The following is a 20,551-nucleotide window of genomic DNA, read 5'->3' as shown; positions in this document are numbered from 1 at the left end:
AGGAACAACAGATACCTTCTCCAGTGGGCCACAAAGTCTGTGGCCTACCTCTCAAATTTCCGTACTGGCATTTATTGTGTTGAGTTTCAAATCCCTTTACAGCTGTGGTCTGAACAACAAAGGGGCACTTAAGGGAATAAGACTACAACTTGCTCTTCTGGGTTACATTAAAATCCATTGATTTTCATCTATTACTTGAACAAAACAGAGTGCATTTTTGATAAAAATAAAATTGCTCATTTTGGAGAAAAATATATTTGATGTTTGTGGTTTGCAAAATGGACAGTTCTGTTCTTCTTAGTTACTTAAATAATACAAGTAAGAGGAAGTCACTATGCTGAAAAGACCTATTTTCACTCTAAGCCCAAACCCCTTTCATTACATCATTAGAAGCACCACAGAAAGTGCCTCGCCTGCCAGTCCACTTGCCCCCTCATTCAATAAAGCTCCTGCAATCAAAAGTACCCTGTGCATGTGCTCTGAGCTCAGCACGTGCCCAAGGACTTTTCTCAACAGATGTCAACAGCTAGATTTTTTTATTTTCCAGGTTTCATTTTCCCTCTGTTCTTGCTTTAAAAAGAGGAGAGATAATCACCACCATAGAGAGCTGATCAGTCAAACTTTCAGCTGCTTTTTTTTCCTGTGACTTTGGCAATAGTCAGACCCCAGGTTTAATACTGCAGTCGGACATACTGAAGGCAAAGGCACTATTACAACGAACATGTGGGGCTGAACAGAAGGGCCCATATATATGATAAAACTTCCAGGTCTCTTTCCTTCTCTGGCACACCTGTGACCCCAGTTTAAGCAGCTGGTTACAGTGGCCCATGAAGCTTTGAACCACAGGAGCAGAGCAGCTGGGATACCCTAGTGGAGATGACCTCATCTACCAATGTGAACTATGCTTTGATTAGGAGGTTTCTTTTGCTGCTGCAGATGGAAAATACCCGTCACCAATGTTTGACCCTATTCACATGACACAGGAGCATTAAAAGATAGGATTAATAGCACAACTTCTCCAAGGCTGCATTCAGAGGCCACCTCACCTACATACCTCCTATTGCTTGCTCCTTTACTTCCTGGACTGGAACATCAAACACACCTCAGTGATGTTAACCTTGGGATGATGGTCTCTTCAGGACTATACATCCACTCAAGTTTCAGATTATAAATCTTTTCAGTGTTCAGTCTAACGATATCTGAGTCTTCAAAGGCTACTGAAGTGTATATTGGAGCAGAATGACCCATCTTTATAGAAAATAAAAGGCAAAGAACAAATTGGTGTTAAGATTTGAAATAAATCCAGTAAGAAAAATGAACCAAGAAGTGCCTGCCTTATACACTGTCACCACAAACTGCCACCTGGGAGCCTGCAGAATGGTTTGCCATTGGTCAGTCTGCTCACAGTATCCAAGTGTCTTTGATGTGCCCTGGTGGTAATTTAGCTAATATTATTCCTGTGGGCAGAAGGCAAAGAATCAACTTAAAATTACGGAAAATTTTTTGTCATTTTCCTTTAAAATAAGGCAATACTTGCTACAGAAAGACAGCAAACTACGGTTTTATCCCACACAAATTAAATCACAGACTAAAATAATTTAATTTTGAAATTATGGCAAAAGTTTGCAAATTATGGCAACCTCTTTGTAACAGAAAGATATGGGAACCATGCATATATGTTTTGGGGCAGCTACATGCAGGCAGAAAGTATGGATGAGCTTTCTAAAGTCAAATAGGAGATACAGTCATACTGAAATTCATGACAACTGGGTGGCCAGACTTTCTAACAGCCTTTAAACACCCCCCCCCACCACCACCTTTTTTGCATTCTATTGCTAAGTCAAGAGAATATTATTAAGACTGTAAAGTTGGGCACTGAGGAGTGAGGTAATGTCAGCATTTGGGCCGCCTGTTCAACCTTAATTTGGCCCCTTTTGAGTATGAACTATGACACTGCCTTCAATTAGATGATCACACAGTATTTCTTCCTGTGCCTCATTCATGACGGATGGTGCTCACTGAATGATGAAACTGTATTTTGTCTTTTCCTTGTGGTTCAAGGTGTGGCAGCCTGCCTTATTTACTGCACACTATGCTCTTCCCTGACAACAAAACTAATGATTCCTCTGCACAGTTTTCTACATGGTTTATCATTACAGATACAACATAACAAACATTACTAATTTAATTTTGTTGCAGTCCTCAAGGGAAAAGCTAGAGTTTTTTCACTTAGTTTATCCCTCTCATTGGTCAGGTTTTCATCAAACTTTGCTTCCCTCGTATTTGGTCTAGGTAGCTTTATTTGCATCAGCTTTGGGGAGGTATTATCAGCACATGGGAAGCGAAGTTGGGGTCCCCATTTTGGTGTGTGTGTTGGGTAGTCAGGCATGGACAGAGTCAATAGATCAAGGATGGTAGGGAAAATCATATTCAGCAACAAGTCAGATCACTCCCAAAGGTGATAAACACTCTGGAGAATTACCTGTGCAATACAGGGAAATGCAGGCTTATTTTTTTTTCCCTAAAATTTGGACAAACAGATATTCTCCATAAGTTCAGAAATGCTACTAACATAAATGCTGTCCTTCATCCAAAGACTCAGTTCCACAGCAAAAGTAGAGAAAAGTCTTACAGACTTTTTTTTTTTCATAGACTTGCACTTGGAAATAAATGACTTGTTCTGACAAAAAGTTTTCCACAAAAAAATAGTTCCCCCAAGAGAAATACCTTTCAGGGACAGTTTCAGCCAAGATGGTTGAAATTTGGCAACTTTACAAGTGACTTTTACTTTAGTCATCATTCATCCATCATCTTTCTTAAGAATGATGGATTGTGTAATCCTAAAGGGAATGAACACAGTCTAGAAGAGTGCTCTCTGGGTACACAGGCCCTCAAGTTATTTATATCATGGTTCATACATCAGAGGCTGGATTTAATGCTTTAAAATGTTTTTGACTTTAAGCTTAAAGCTCACAGGAGGTGGAGAACTTTTTGAGATTTTAGAAAACAAACTGAATTTGAACCTTCCTGGAATACTATACATTTCCTTAAACCAAATGAAACCCATCACATTTTGTGTTGCATATATTGCCTTTGGTGAACATCAGAGGCTCAAGTGATCTTGGTACTCTATTTTTTGAGGTGCTGAGTATTCACAAATTCACAAGATACAAAGGATAACAACTTTAAGTGTCCCTATGCTGTACCTCTGAAAGAGAGCATTCTTTCACTTGGACACCTACCTACGGATTCATCTATGCAATTCTGATCTCTGATACTTCTGTTCTCTTTATATTCTTACGATGTTTCCAATATTGCATAAAATGACATGGTATTAGAAGAAAAATTTATCTTGAGAAGGTGTAAAACTTGCTGAGAAAGAGGAATCTTTCCATAAATGCTAGTTTTCGAGGGCTCAGACATTCAGTATTCAGTGGTGCAATATATATATACAGCAGACATGATCAGAGTGTGCTCTAGCAGAATGTGTACAGCTGTGTGGCATTTTGGCACTTCTGATTTTTATTTAACACATTCTTTCCACTAGAATGAATTCTTGAACGTTGTGAAGGAAACAATTCCCCTGAAATAAAATTAAAAAATAAAAATGTCCCAGATGAACAGCAGAACATAGGTTATGCAAATTCTTCATACGACAAAAAAGTCAACAGGGTTTGTGCCTTGGGCTTCCCACCCTAAGTTGCAGTTACTGCTGCTGGAAAGTACAGCCAGATCCCCTAGCACATTCATTGTCCACCACTACTTTCATGTGCTACCACAGCTTTCAGAGGCAGTGACTTTAAACAGTTCCTAGCCCACTAAACATGACTGAATCCATGCCTTCTTTCCTTCTTGAGTTTTAAAAGCCTGTTGCAAATAACAGACATCTTACTACCTCCAACCAACTATCTGTGGACCAAGCAATCACGCTGCAGTATTACTGTGCATTTGTAATGCACAGCTCAGCAATAGCAGAACAGAATATCCCTAATGCAAGACCACATGGCTACAGCAAATTTGCTCACAAATTTTGCTGGTTTTATGTGTTCCATCCCCTCCCTCTCTAGGACCATCAGAGGAACTCGTTTTTCATCTGGTCCCTTATTTCCATAAACTTTCTAGTAACTTGCTTAGCTTTGAAATCTTTGCAACTCTGATCAACAAGTTAAAATTATCGAGAGAGCAGACAGACAGACGAAGACAAAATCATCACAGAAGTAATATTTTTGAAGGAAAAAAACCAAAAAGTACATTGTTGAACTTATGCTGTTTCCTATGATAGTTTGTAAATAAATAACAAGTACATTTAAAAAATACTCTGGAGGAATGTAATGAGTTGCATGAGATTAGTCTTCCCCAGAGCTATTGCAGAGCAGAAACATCACTGAATCAGATTAAAACTCTGCAGAAATCCTGTTACTAAAAATATCATTAACACTGTCCATATTTGAAGTGCTCTAAATGTGTTAAAATAAATATTTCTAAATACACTAATGAACAAACATGTGATATGAATACTGATATTTGGATCTTAAAGCTACTTTTTTTATAAAATCTTGCTGAAAATTATTCTATTCACTTTATTTTAGTTCTATTTCAATTTTCTGTGCCTTCTAGAGTTCCTTCTTGATTGTCTAATAATTAAGCAGAATCATATAAAATTTAAACAATCACTAGTATTTTGCAACTGAATTCCTAATACAAACAGGCATATGTTTAACTTTAAACATTTGCTTACGTGCCTTCCTGCAGTAAGGCTTAAATGCTCCCTCTGGTACAACACTTAACAGCTCAGCCCCTCTATTGAGAACTCACAATCTGAAAATGCAGAATCAGGTGCTGTACTATGATAATAAGAAAAATCCTTATGTAGAAACAATAAAATTTACAGTTGACACTGGAAAACCTGAAAATATATCATTCAAATGCCACCAATCCATTTGGAATTTCAAGAATCAGCCTGAAGAAACAGAAATCCAAGGATAATTTGTTCTTTATTTAGGCCTATTTAAGAAGATATTCTAACACTGCAAATAAGATTTTACTGGACTGATAAAATTATTGACATCACAAATTTAAGGCAGCTGTTACAGAGTGTTACATTAATATTTTAGTCAAACCGAACTGTTCTTTAGATACATTCATGCAATTATCTTCTATGCTGTACTTTGAAATATATAGAATTTTTTTGTTTCCCTGCATCAGACCTATCTGGTTAAGCTTTTCTCAAACAATACAGAGAATGGACTCATTGTTCTTCTTGGCAGAGGTAAAGAGATCCAATGACTTAATAATTTAATGACTTATTTGATTGAAGAAATGCACACTGAGAATGCCATGGAGATAAATATACATCTTATATGTGTATGTCACATGCAAGCATGGAGAAATAGGAATGAAGGTTGAAACGATATTATTATTTTTAGCTAAAATCATTTTTCCTCCATATAAAATCCAAAAATATCCTTGCACTGAGCAGAGGGCCTATTAAACTTCCTCCTTTACAAAGATTCCTCTCCATGCTGACCTCTGTTGGGGATGAGAAATCTTCCATGGAGCCATAAACAATCCTCTATGTTGCCTCTTGTTGTTCACTCCAATTTCGGCTTTTCTTTTCCTTCTTCAATACCTGAAAACATATGGAGAACAGCTTTTAAAAATCTCTCAATGAATAAAAATGAAGGGTTTACTTAGAGAGGTTCTTTTAATGCATTAGTCTTTCTTTTCCCTTTATTGATGTTGTTTCTCCTGTACTTGCCCATATGCTCCTGCATGTGCTACTTCACCTGCTGTGAAAAAAGGAGCATCTGCACACCTGATGGCAGTGGTTGTCCAGTAATGAACTGCACAATCCTCCCTTCCTTCCTCCCTCCCTCCCATTCTCATATCAATCAACCTAACCCCCTGCCACAGGCTCAGCTTTTCACAGCTGCAGGGGTCTGGGAACAGTTAGTTCCCTCACCTCCTCTGCTCACCTACAAGCAAATTAAAGTAGATGCTACTATAGCTGAAGCTAAGCAGCCAACTTTATTTGAAGGAAAGTTTTAATAGTCATGTTTCAGAATTCAGTGATTTTAAGCCCCCTCCCATTTCAACATTGATTTTTTAAATATTTGCAACTACATCTCCTTTTTTTTGAGAGTTACTGCTGAGAGGGTGCCTCTCTTCTTGTAATGCCCATGACTTCCAGTAATATCAGGAGAGCTGAGCTGAGTGTAGGGCTCCTTAAAGAACTTAGCCTAGCTGCAGGACTTGCCTCTTCGCTATGCTGTGCAAAGTCTGGGCTGGGCAGAAGATTGTGTTTTTTCTGGCAATGAAAGCATTCAGCTATTTCATATGCCTGTTCCTGGACAATGAATTACTATCGGTATCTGACAAAAGTATTGTTCTTCTGACTAACCCCTCTCTGCCAGACATCTCAAATACAAATATTTCTTTTGGAGGTTTTCAGGCCTGCTGCATGCTGGAAAAAAAAGACTTCTGAGGATTGAAAGCAAAAGAGAAGTAATGTTTGAGAATGTTGAGAGGAAAATCCAGTCACAAGCTAAGATCACCTGCTAATGTCATATACGCACAGGTTGGTAAGTACAACAAAAATCACTTTAAAAACATAGATGATTAATTCCAATACAGGAAACAATAAGACCCATCTGCAGTTAGAAAGCACAACAGCAGAGCTGCCTTGCTGAAAGAAACAACACGGAAACAAATGGGTCTGTGTGTTGCCAGCAGCCCAAATATAATGGCCCTGGGTGTTGCTGGCAAACTAATGTAATGGGAGAGCCACAGCTGAAGGTTTAACAACCAAAACAAGAGGCAGGGACCAAAAGATTACAGTGGGTTTACAAGGCTGCTCCAGAGCCAATCCTGAGCCTTCTGCTTTCTGCTAGAAGGAACTTTCCCAACAGATTTAAAAGCTGTTTTATTTGCTTTTTTTGAAAACGCCTCTTTCCTTTCTTCTGAAGAACTCTACTGCAGATGCATCGAATACTTTGGCAGGAATGCAGATACCCTCAAAACTGTGGACAGACACTGGCTTGTACAAAGGGCAAATTTTTCCTTCCCTACCATGTTTGTGGTTTAACTTGGAAAAACTAACTGCAAATCATTTTGTCAGTAGTGAGGTTTTATTTAATGCATCTCCAGAGGAAAATAAAAAAACTCCAAACCCAAAACAACCCCTTCTCACCCCAGAAGAAATCTTCTCATAGCAGACTGTTTTGATTTGCAGGCTTACTGCTCAAAAGTCTCTTTTAAATGTACAGTTTTCAAATAATATTTTCCTAAGTCTCACACGGTGACAGACTGGCATCATTTTACATCTGCTGTTGGTGGTGTGCCTGCCACACACTGCAGGTTAGGTTCGTGCAAAGTGTTTCAAGCACAGCAAAACAGCAGGTGACTCATGGCATTTCCATTTTGCAAGTGTTTGAGCCTCAAAGGACTCTGGATCAATATTCCTTATCCCAAAGAAGGAAGGAGGTAGAGGACAGTAAGGCCATGGTGAACCTTGAAAGAGGCCGGAATAATGACCCAACTGATGTTAGCTCCTCTAGCGTGGTGGGCCACAAGAACGAGGGATTCTGCATACTTTGGAATACTGCAGGAGATTTTCCGACATCTACTTATTCGTGGACTTGCTAAAATCATGTGATTCTTTACCACACTATTATTCTTCATATAGGACTTAGGTCAAGTGAAGTTATTCCTTGCAGCTGCCTTTTTAAGAAACATCTTTCCCAAATTAACTTACAGAAGTTAGATAAATGTGAATGTGACATCAAACTGTGGACTGAATACCAATCTTGAAGACCGTGATGATTAGGATAGTTGGTTCTAAAGCAAATAGAAAAAGACACTTTACACCTGGTGCTAATATGAACAAATGGCAAGTAAAACTGCTGTGAGCTTCTGCCATTAGATTCTACCTCATACTGAAGGAGTTGCTAAATGAGATTTGTATGTGCAGTCAACTACCATGTGAATTTATTTCACTCTTGTTGTGATTTGTCAGAGCAGCGATTATGAATGTTGTTTGCTTATTTCAGGCAATTTGATAAATGAGAAACATCTTTCACAGATTAAAGGAACCTACTTTTAATCTTGTGTTTGTCTTATTTTCCCTTTTCCTTTCCTCAGCAATGGGTGGCCTAGGCAGGATGATGGAGAGTCTGCACAGTTAAGTTTACCCTGTACTAAGGTGATCGTTCATTCCCATTATTTTACTGACAAGAACATGTTCATTTTCCCTGAGTAAATTTAAAAACACCTTCTACCTGAAAATACCAAGAAAGTATATTTTTATTTCTAAGTCTGAGCTTGCCATTAATGGTATTCACACAGAATGATACTTTATTCTAGTTGCATTTAATGGGTTCATCAGCTAGTAAGTGGGTTGTAAACCTCCCAGATAATTGCCAAGAGCTCTTAAATTAGTATTATAAGTTATAAAAAATAATACATATTCATAGCTCATCAGGCTTTCCAGCAGCCATTGTGTTCCTCTTGCTGCTTTTAAGGGCAAGCAACCAAGGTGTTTCAGTGGAACTTCTGTCATTCTCCTTTGTTTTAGCCAGCTTAAAACCTTCTAGACTTTCAGAGAAACATCCTGAAGTCCTGGCGATGTACTTCATGAGGTAATATTCCTAAAACAATACTCACATTTTTGTGTATCCCAGATGTAGTTGTTCAGGACCTCTCCCACCAAGTAGAAGATGTTAATAATTACGGTTACAGCTGCAAAGAAGATTATTTTGACACCTGGGCTGAGGTGCTCAAGAAGCGGGTACACCCACACTCCTGTAACATGGTGAATCCAGCACACCCTGAAACAAAACAAAAATAACAAGCACAGACTCTTATAGCCCTGTTTTTCAAAAGTAGCTTGGTCTATAAGTTTAGCTACTGTAACCCAAATAGCAATTATTTGAAAGGCCTGTAAGTTGCAACTGAACTGGAGCATCTGGATGACATCTACCCAGAACAGACATCACAAATGATGAAACTATGACTGATTTCCTGCATTCTTACTGCTTTGCTTTAAATTTATTATGAGCAGTTGGCCAGTTTTTACTTCTGATGTAGGCAGGTATTTCCTTGCTGCATTTATATTTCTGAGGAAACCCCTGTTTTGAGCCAAAGCTGGAAACTGCAGCAGCCTCTGCTCCAAGCAGGTTCTTTATCCTAAGAACATTAAGGTTCTACAAGCTCTCCTACACAGATTAACACTCTCTGCTTTCCGCAGTAGCCTATTTTCATTTCCACACAATTATATGTTTCTGATGCTTCTCCTCACTACGCATGGCAAATGCATCAGTTTTTGGGTTTGCCAGAAATATATAGTTCAACTTCTCTTTGAGAGAAGAATTTCTTCAGCAAATGTCTTTAAGATTGCTCCTCTTTCCCGGTACCATTTGGAATCTCATAATTTTTCTGTAAAAAACATAAACATTAAAAAAAAAAAAAAAGGCAAAACCCACCTCAAAAGTGGTGCCCAGCTTCAGAATCAATTACTCCACAGTAAAGAAAAAGTATTGATGGTGGTTTGCCAGTGACACAGAGATTTTTAGCATTCAGCTACAGGGAAGACTGTTGGTACACTAACCCAATAGACACTGTCAGCTTTACTGCAGTGCAGCCTGAAGAAGCACTACAGGTATGTGGTTTTGCTGTTTGTGACCGCAGTGGACATCTGCACCCTCTGACGTGATAGCTTTTGTGTTGAGATCTGTCATGGTGAGTGATGAAGTCAGAGGGAGCAGAGTGAGTCCATATATTCCAGTAGGTGGAAGTTAAGAAAAGCAAATACTGGCAAACAACTGAGCAAACATCACAGAAGCTAACTGGGTAAAGTGCTCAGTGGAGACGGGCTGGGGCTCTACTGGACTCTCTTCAAGAATGTAAATCTCTTCCTTTCTGACCTGGAAATTTGAGAGAGAAGCTCATAGTGAAGCACAGCTGGAGCAGCTGCAATTCCCATTACAGAAGGGGATTTCCATGTCCATATGATTTGCTTCACTTGCTGGTATTTCTATTTAAGAGAGATTTTTGATTGCTAGATCAGCAGTCATAGGCTCCTAAAGGGCAGAGACACAGAAGTCCACACAAAACTAAAATAAAATTCTGTCACACACAGAGTACAGAATCCCTGTTTAAGGATTCTCCATCACCCTTGCAGTGTACATGTTTGTCATAGCTTCCCTCTTCCTTGGAAAAGCTTTTATTACAGCCAAATTCTTAACAGCTGGACACTTCACATAAGAAATTACATGTGTCAATAAAATAGTTTGCACAATCTAAATGCAGATTAAAATCCCTTTCTCCAAATCAGTTCAGATATGGAAAATTATCTCTGTACTTTACAGTTATTTTCCCCAATATTTTTCTGTGACAGAATTAACCCAACAAGATTAAGGTTATCTATGAAAAAATAAAGGGTTCCTATGTACCTCATGGTAACAGGGGACACCATGTTCCTTTGATCAAAGAAAAAGATAAGACAGTAGGGTAGAGGGCAACGGGATGTTCCCTACTATGAGGCTGGCTTAGCAGGGAATGTCTATTATCACCTAACAGTTTCCAGTTTCATTTGCTTTTGTTTTATGATCATCCTGTGAAAAAAAAGCTCCAAGGACAAAGACTGAAAAAGAGCCAGTCTTGTTTTTCACTTATTTTCTCTGGTGTGATGAAACTGCCCAGCATTATAAAGCACCTTCACAGAGAGGTTTTTCAAGGGACCTTCTAAATTGCATCTATGTAGCCAACTTCACAAAACAAGTAGAAGTTGCTGTTACTAGAATGCATTTATGCTCAAAAGATGAAGCATTTTTAAATCCAACCAATGAGTTACTGATGAGCTCCTGAATGTCAGCAATCTCTGGTTAGTTCAGAATTTTTGATTACAGTTCATGCACTCTGCACCCTGCTGCCCAGCACAGGAGCCCCTTCCCTGCATGGTGACAGTGCTTGTGAGTACAGTGTTGCTATTGTATGCCTGTCCCTGGTGCAGTCACACTGCAGGAACTCTTGCTTTCAGCACAAGGGGTACCGAACATCACTCCAGAGACAACAGTCACGAAACCACCTCATCAGCCACCTGATCTTTCCTAAAATGAACTGCACCATGCCGCTCTCTACATTGGGATAGAGCAATATTACCTTCTCTCCACTGAACAGTGACTACTCCTGCATTGTCTATGCTACAAATGGGAGCAGCAAAGGGATGACTGCTGCCGTGGAAATCTCACCTGATGGCCTTTCTTAATTCCTGGTAGAATACAAGCCATCTCAAGGCTGCATAATAAAAGGCTGATCAACCATTTGCATAAAGCTTCCACACGAGACTGCTGATTACTAATGTTAATGAACACCTTCAGTGCTGCAATTCTAGTAGTCATTATTCCTGTCCAACCTCATTATTAGTTAAGCACAGGGAAGCATGAATTAAGATTTACTTAGGAGTGCAAATCTAGATCCAAGTGAAGACCTTGTTATTGAACATGTATAAAAAATAGACTGTTTAGATTAAAAGAAACTGAGGAGCAAAAGTTTAAGCTAAAACTGGAATGGCTACTTTTGAGAAGATAAAATTAACTTGAACCTCCCTGTGATTTGGTACTGTAGCAGCTCATGTAGACATAACCATGTGTTTCCAAAGATGAACATGTTACAGGTCATTAAGCTCATTCAGACATTTGTTAGAAACAGTAAAAAGAGAAGGAATGGAAATATTCACACATTATATTCAAATTAAATTGCCTGTTAAAAAAAAGTGGTGGTTTTCAGAAATGTCCAACCAGTTGGTGTAGAAATCAGAAAAAGCTATTTGAAAATGCACAATATTGCTTCTTTTTAACAAATCTGTCAGAAAATGTGACTTTGTAGCTGGTTTTCACTTACTATACAGTAAGATGTTGTATATCTCTCCTATCAAAGTAATCAGGAGAAAATGAAAACTATGCAGAGAAGATAGATATACATTTATTCTTTGGCTGTAGGTCTTCCGTTAATGAAGAAAACTAAATACAAAAAATTATTGGAACCTTGCGGTTTATGTGTACTCTACTTGTCACTTTAAGTAATGCAGCTGTTACAACAGCAAATGTAAAACCTTAGTCCTAGTAAAATCAAGCTCAACGCGTGGATATAATAGCAGATAACCATGACATCCCACAGATTTTGCAATAGGACACGTTGCAGAATATGGCTGCCCCTTCATGATGGCTGCTCTCAGGCATCACAGCTTGGCAGCACTTTGTGGTCTGGACTGTGAGAGAGTCTCCAACCATTTCATGCCCAAGTTGAGTCCTTCATCATAGTCTGCAGCCATCAATAATCAGTACTATGTGTTCTTCAAACGAGGACTATCAGCTAAGGGGCTGTGTAACTTTTCAAGAGCAACTGATGAGAGGACACAATAATAATGCATGACATAAAATGACCGAAGAGCTGCCAATTCTCTTCCTCGTAACAGAAAAATCCTTTCAACAGAACTCAGAGATAAGAAATTCAAATCTGATAATGGAAATATCTCTCTGAATGATACCTGGAGTGCTCTAGAATAATACCTCTGGAATGCTCTAACCTCTGAGTGATACATCACTGAAATAAAGACATTCAAAACAGTTTTGAAGTATACAAGTCTGGAAGTCTACTTAGTCCACTCCTCTTCTCTAGGCCACACCATGCAACTCTAGCAAGTCTCAGAAGTCTGGAGACTGTACAAGCAATAAGAACACGTACAGTTAAGCCTAGAGTTCAAAGAGCATGAAGTATATAAACCATCAAGACTAAAGGATCCAAGCATCTACTTTTTGACATAAGTTTTGGAAGAAAACTTCCCTTGCAGGCTGGTTGTTTCATAATGGCCTGCTAAAATCTCCTGAAGCATCTGACATTAGCTATAGCTGGAGCCTGGATACATGACTACTCTGATTTACTAAGGCAGTTCCTTTCTAGTTACTTCTTTCAGCATCAAATCCTTTTCCAGATCTTCAGTGCTCTTCATATTTCCAGTGACTGGCACAAAGGAAGGCTGAATCTTTGGACCCAGACAAATACTAGACCAGTTCCCATTGTGGCTACTCCTTGGCAAACAACAGAATATGGGCGTTTTCTATGCCTTTATTTCATGATCTCTTCTAGCATAATTCTTTTCCCTCTCCACGAAAAGTGAGAACTTTACCCAGAGCTATTAAACTGTGGAATGTCTTCCAAAGGAGTTGATGGGCTTACAGCAGCTGAGTCACTCAAAATTTGAACAAACAAGTCATTTGTGGTTTCAGAATAGGACCAATCCTGTGCTTTTGGGGACAGGAGCATAATGACCCACACCAAATTTGTTCTGTTTTTGGTTTCTAATGCTGATTGATATGAGGCACATTTTCATAAACCCCCACAAAAACACAGGCCAGCTTGTTCTGTATCTCATCAGAATCTTTAGATCTCAGCCACATTAAGATGCTGGGCTTCTTATAACAACAGCCAGCCAGGCCTCAATCACCTACACCAGGAATGTACATAGTTTAGAAATTTTAAAGACTAAAAAATAAGTGCAATATATAGTCATCATTTAGGAAATAACAACCATCATCCCCTCTTCTTCCATTTTCTTAACGCCCAATTCTTCTCCATTGATCTGAGTGGTGCTGAACAATACATGGGTCATATAGCTGTGCTACTGCTTTGGAGTGGCTTATGCAGTCAGAAGAAGAAAAGCCCTGGAAAGCTGCAGTAGCAAATAATGTCACATGAGAAACATACTCGGCATGGCATGATGCTGGCATCCTCTGGGAAGAACAAAGCTTAGCAGAAATTTGTGTTTATGTGCAGTAGCTAGAATGACAGAAACCTAGCAGATTTCACTGCAAAGTGTTGTCATCTCTGGAAGTCATCTGTTTTGATAAATAATTTTTCATTTTAAATATAGTAATGGTTGCTATGCCTTCTTGAGGTGTATTTTAAGGAGCTGCACAAATGAGAACATATTACCCATGCATGTCATCTGTGATTGTACTGTTGCTTTGACTGAAACATTTGAGGATGTGGAGGTGGAGCGGAGCCAGAAAGTAACTGTCCATAATGGCTATATCAGACCTAACAGGCCCATACAGCCTTTTCTCACTTCCGTACTCCCACGCTCCTTCTGGGTCAGCTACAGAGGACACCGATCTTCTCCTGGCCTATTTCTGCTGCTTCTGTTTCTTCCTACTCTTTCCTGTTCTGGGCAGCTCTGGCTCCAACTCTTTTCTCCTCCTCTGCATTGTCTCATCTATCACCCACCTCTACATGAGCCTTCCACTCTGATTTCAAAGTCTGTCTCTCTCTCCCTCTCCCAGCATTCCCCACTTACTTGCATGATCTCAACTTTGAAGCCGCTGACCTGTGAGCTGCACATTTCCTTACCCATTTCTCATTTAACCCATAATTCTAGTTCATTGCTTTTACTTGGCCCCAGGACTTTTTATTGGTTTTGGGTTTTTTTTCTCTAATCATTGATTTTCTAACCTCTATTGAACTTCTGTTCTCAGTGCTCACTTCCAAAAGCATGCATGACCCTCTCCCTACATGCAGACCCTCAGCACACCCTAGCAAAGCCATGTTGCGTCTCTCCTGCACCATCGGCACCAGCAACCTCAAAAACCCTCTGGTTTCTCAATCCTGCTCTTCTTTTATCAATATGACTGTCAATTCTCACCAGTTTCACACTCTAACTCTCCACCCCTCTCTTCTGAATGTCAAGGTTTGTCCTAGCAGTCTGCGCCAACATCTGCTCTTTCTGATCTTCCTCTCCTTCTATGGAGAATCGTTAGTGGAAATCCTACAGCGAGGCTGACAATAAATCTCAAATTCATTCCAAATCCTCAGTGTAAGTTCCTTTCTTAAATTCGTTCAAGAATTCAGCAAATTACCTCATCTGAATCTTCTCCCTCAGCAAATCTACAGAACTCTCCTGAAGTCACTTCAAGAGAAACTTTATTTTCAAATGAAAGTTTAAAAGATCTTTAAATAGATTTATCAAAGAATGAAAGAATGAATCAAGTTCAAGCTTGGCACATGTGGAGGCAGATCCTAGGGGATTTGTGTTAGCAACAAGAGAGAGCAGATCAAGTCTTTTGCTCCCAAACATGTAGCTCAGCATAACTAGAGCAGCGGAGTCTGCAGATCTTAGGATCTGTTTTTTTGACATCCTAAAGTGCTCAAAAGCAGAGGGATAAAGAAAACCATTTTAAATAAACGTATTTGTCTCAGTTTATTTTAGGGACATATTAGGCTCTGATATTAGTTACCATGAGGTCATTCTTGTTTCAACGAGCAATACATTTCTGGCTCGTTTCTGTTCCTTGACAACCACTCCATACACCCATTGGCAGTATTTTCTGGTAGTATTGGCAAGCGCTTCCGTTTTCTTAGCACTGTCTAGATTTAACAATTCAATACAAGCTGTGACCTTTTCAAGCCATGCTAAATAAAGCCAATAGGCCTTTCCCATCTTGTCCCATGGCCTTGATCCTGAAAGCCCATGTATGGTCTGCAGCAGGCAATGCATGTCTGTGAATGCACGGCCTGGGCACAGCTCCTTAAGAGCATGGGAGAGCTCCCTCTCACAGAGAGTGCATGAGCTAAGTGTGCCTACTCAAATACTCTCTGACTGCAAAAAAAAAGAAAGAAAAACAGGAAAAGGTTTTACTCTTCAAGAAAGGATGTTTCTCAGATAACAAGTCTCTGAATCATGCTCAGGAGATACTATTCTTTCAGTTTCAGTGATTCTATTCAGAATTGTTTACCTGTTTTCTCACTTACCAAATATATATAAAAAAAGCTTTCTATTCCACCATCTTTTTCATACGAGAAAGATTCAGTCACATATGAAATAACAAGCTCTGCTCCACTTGAAGTTGAAAAAAATGCATTCACACAATCAACTCAAAACAATATCCTGTTGTATGTTCTTTTACAGTACAAAGAGCAACACGATACATAAAGCGTAGCATGCTAAGAAGGCTTCAGCTGAGATGGGAACAGCCTTCAAATTCAAGAGCAAAACATAGAGAATATCTGATTAGCAACTGTCTTTACTTTTTGCTGAGAGGTGCAGTGAAAACACTTTGGCTCAGGGAAAAATGACATAGGGAAAAAGACAAATTCTCAAGTGGCAGATCCCTAACTTCTAGTTAAAACAACATAAACCGAGAACTAAGCCCCTCAGGGGACCCATGGACAACCATAGGTACAAAGGAAGGCAGTTCCACCAGGCTGTATGTAACTATGTCATTTGCAGGTGTAATCTCATTTTAATACCCTGTGCTAACCTTGAGGATTCTGCCAACAAGGGAAGCAAATCCGAATTAAGCAGTTCCAAGCCCTCTGAGTGATTAAGGTCTCTACTTCAATCTGGTCACTTGGCAGCAGAAAGACAGTGGACCACAGCTGTGAAAGGCAGGCACACCCTGAGTGAGAGGGATAAAAAACCCCTCCCTTTTCATACTTTCTGGTAGATTTTTCCAACCTGTGAATGTGATATATCATATTCATAGAATCAAGCCAAGATTTGGCTTGCAGACAGAAGATAAGAGTCTTCTGCACCTGCAGGCTGAATTCATGCAGAACTTACAAACGATGGCACAGTGCAGCTTGTGTCTGCCTCCTCTCTCCCCCAAATACCTCCTTTTTTAACAGTAGGAAAAATAGGAAAAGGAAAAATAGGTTGTAACAGAAGAATTTAGCAGGATAACCTTTAGGATGAATAAGCAATTGTCTCAGGCCATTTATAGAGAAATCACAACCTGGAAAAAGATGAATTACTTGAAAGTAGCCCTACCCATTTTGAAAATGATACTTGTGTAAGCAAAACCAATAAAAAGCAAAAGCATAGGAAGATGATCATAGGCTGTGACTGGGTATCTGCATAGTAGTTAATTTCTTAATGCAGAATCTTCTTCTCCTGTTTTACTAGACCTACAATTTCCTTTAACCTTGTAGCTGCAGGATGCAGATGCACTGTAGTAAGCAGGATCAAGCTACATGACTATCACACTGATGCTGTAACAGATTCTTAAAAGATTTTAAGACACCTCTGGTTTTATTTCACTTGTAGAACTGGATTGCTTCAATTTTATATTCTTATTAAATACTATTTCATGTGTCTATTTAGATGATTTTGAGAAAACAGGATTTGCCATAGGAGATCAAATCACAGGTATAGTAACTCTGCCAACCTATCTCCAGGTACCATCAGAAGAAGGTTGAGAAATATCACAGTTAAACATTACTATATATGGGTTAAAAATGTAGTAACTTTTTCCTGAAGGAGTAATAATGTGCCTTTTTGCATGAGGCTGCCCTTATCTTCCAATTACAAATATTATTCTTTTTTAAGAAGGGTATGTACGTTTGTAAAAGCAAATGGCAGAATGTGACTGTTGTCCTGAGACACACAACATCCCACTTCAGCTGCATTACTAGCATTTTATGATCACTCAGTGTGCATGAATGTGTGTGAATAATGATCTCTCTCTTTCTGGACCAAAGGGACAAATTGCATAGTTGAAGCAGTATGATAGTACTGCCTTGAGCCCATGTTCCTCTCACGTTAGTTTTATCTCACTTGGTCGGTGGAAATTTGGAAAGTATCCTCTTAGCTGAGAGAGGGCTGTTATGAGGTGAGAAGAAAAGAACATGAGAAGTAAATGGGGGTCATGAATATTTGCAGAAAGGATATAGGATGGATCATATCAAAGGAGCAATGTAAATCAAACAAAGGTTTAGTGAAAAATAAAACATTAGGATAACCAAAGTATATTAACTCTGTCATGCAAGACAGGTGCTTGATTAGAAACTGCCCAAAGACTTAATTTAATCTTGTGTAAGAAAGATTCTGTTTTAGTTTAATTTTTCACAAACACTTGCTTTTCTTAAAATGAATTTTAGAGTGTTTGGATTACTGACTTATTCTGTAATCAATTTTATAGAACGAATTTATGAACTAGTAAAGAAAAAAGACAGTGTTCTATCTTTTCTGTTGATGTAGGAAATCATTTGCCTATTCTCAGTTTTATGTGATAGAACAAAAACCCTAAGCAATAAAACTAAGGTCCAAGAAAAACATTTAGCCTGAAAAAAGGTTGAAAAATGTACCCTTGGAAAGACCACTGCTTACATGGGATTGTTCAACAAATTCCTGTTGTGTGAGGTTTGGCATATACTTTCTAAAAATATAAGCATCTAGGGAAACCAGACAAAGCCCAGGTCTTGGACCAAACGAGACATGCAGCATGAATCTGTTAGTGATTATATCCATAATGAAATATGTGCCCAAATTTAGCAGTACAAAACCCCCAATACAATGTGAAAACACAGCATGCTTACCATAAAATATAGCCAACAGCGAAGGTGCACACTGCAGCCAGTCCACAGCTCCTGCTGGGATACTGATGATGTGTTGTTCTCATCTCGATTAATACAAAGGGCAAAACTGTTGTGTGCTGGAAAAAAACCCAAAACATTGGGGGAAAACAGGTGATACAAATGGTTCTCACTGTACTTCCATTTCAATTCTACAATAAGAAACTTAATCACAGAAGTCTGAAGACAATTCTTTATGGTTAGAAAGACAAGGTAAAATGACTCTATAAAGTTGATCAATAACCCAAACAATATCATCTCTTAAATGTCCAATTATTCAAGAGAGCAGAGGAAAACGGAGTAAGAAGAATGTGCTATTCCTTTTGTCCAGGAATCCAAGGCAGATACTCAGTGAGTAAAAAAGGGATGTGGCACGAGGGAACATGGGTCCCAATCCCACTCTGGCCTTGCAGTTTTCTGTGATCTTTGCCATGTCACTTAGGTTATTTTGACTATTCAAGTTAGGATACAATGCATCTGATTTCCAGACACTAAGTACAAATAATGCCAAATGAATGAATATAAATGGAGGTGTTTAATGCTTCTGAGAATTAGATTTAAATGCATCTCAATCTGGGGACTTGAAAACAGGGGATGTATTTTCAAGGGATAGCCTCAGTACCTCTGTTCCTCCATCTGCAAGACAGGACCAATTATCTTCAGGAAGGTGTTGTGAATCTCAATTTGGTAGTTGTTGTGCAAAATAGTTTTAGATTCCCAAATGAAACATATGAAAGCCAAAACAATAAAAACCATTTTCAGCCACTGATCTTTATTCAGCTGTGAAACTCCTTATTTTGTCATTTTCCCATATACATTTCCTACACTGCCCCTTCTGAAAAGGCCTGATCATCAAATTAATGTCAGTAGCATGAAAAACTGCATTCAGCCTGACCCAAACACTCGATGTCTACATTTCAGAGTGCAGGCAGGCATGAAAATATACATAAGTGAAGAACAAGTGTGCCAGGAAATACGCCCCATCATTCCTGAATATACAGTTCAGCTAGGACCAGCACTGTTGGTTATTACAGAAACATACCCTGCCTTGCCACCACGGGACCAACTTATTGCTAGTGTCTAAAGGAATTACTTCGGTTGAGAGCTTGGCTCTGGGGCTTGGAGTGACTGTGACTGTGAACTGTCCTGCTCAGTCCACAGAAAGGCCTGCAGGTATAAGGATTGCAAGGGCAGACTAGGTCCTGAAGCAGGTTCAATCCTTCCCTAAGTGCTTGATCACCAACTGAAAAAGAAGGTTATGGCAAATATACCGGCCACATTCTGCCATCAGATGCACACATGTATGTCTGCAGGAAGCTACAGGGACAGATTTTTAAGTCTGTAATAATTACAATGTAAACCCACATTAACTTTCACCCATGTGAAGACAGGACAGGTACGGAGTAGAAATATCCTTGCATGGATAACAGATTCAAATGAGATGAAACAGAATACAGTCTGAACCTTTAACAACTGTAGAGAAGAATTGTTTGAATGGGAAACGATAAGATAATGGAAATGCTCTCGCTGAGAGATACAAAATAATTTGAATTGGATAACTGCTCTGATTTTCAAGGCATTAGTAATTAATGAGTAGCATTTGGAGAATGTCAGGTGGATAATACAGCAGTTAGGGGAGCTTTCAATTTCATCTTTTAACAACTTGTTCCACCCCCATCCCATTAAACAGTAGAAATCAGCACCAAGGGAAAGCAAAGATGTTTTATATGTGGTCTGCTATAAAGGTGCCCACTATTAGATGAGAGGTCTATAAATTGGGGAGGACCTTCAGAGTCCATTAACAGGGACTGACAGCAAAGCAATCCCTGGAGATTCACCTGTATGTCTCACAACTGTATGGAAATGGTCCCTAGGCAGAGATCAGTACCTCACTCTGCAGAGCCTCAAAGCAGGGCAGTTGGAGGCCATGAAGATGTCTCCTGCCCAGCCTCCATAACTTCTTCAAGGAAAAAGCCAAAGGACAACAAAGAGTATTAGCTCCAAACCTCACCCTTGGTAATCCTTGTGTGATGTGTTCTTGTGAACCAGTCACTTAGTTTTAATTCTTCATTATATGGATGATGGTTACAGACCTCGTGAGCTCCATTTCTCAATGGAAATGTTTACCACTTTAGATACTGCTTACTGA

At 39.2% G+C, this 20,551-nt stretch overlaps 1 protein-coding gene across 1 annotated transcript in view; it reads right to left on the bottom strand.

The window, feature by feature from the left end:
- Nucleotides 1-4,977: 4,977 nt before the first annotated feature.
- AIG1 (androgen induced 1) overlaps nucleotides 4,978-20,551 on the bottom strand; it is a 121,646-nt gene continuing 106,072 nt past the window's right edge. The window contains exons 4-6 of the mRNA XM_027904410.1: nucleotides 18,367-18,482; nucleotides 8,662-8,825; nucleotides 4,978-5,629 (exon numbers count right to left, since the gene is read on the bottom strand). Of these exons, the coding sequence (XP_027760211.1) occupies nucleotides 5,592-5,629; nucleotides 8,662-8,825; nucleotides 18,367-18,482 (318 nt within the window). The 3' untranslated portion in view covers nucleotides 4,978-5,591. The remainder of the gene's footprint in view (nucleotides 5,630-8,661; nucleotides 8,826-18,366; nucleotides 18,483-20,551) is intronic.

The sequence above is a fragment of the Empidonax traillii genome, unplaced genomic scaffold (genome assembly GCF_003031625.1).
Source record: "Empidonax traillii isolate 1590-97213 ecotype Southwest subspecies unplaced genomic scaffold, ASM303162v1 scaffold24:size2376012, whole genome shotgun sequence".
Classification (NCBI taxonomy): Eukaryota; Metazoa; Chordata; class Aves; order Passeriformes; family Tyrannidae; genus Empidonax; species Empidonax traillii.
Note: the sequence above shows the minus strand (reverse complement) of the source record. Positions and strands in the feature narration are given on the sequence as shown.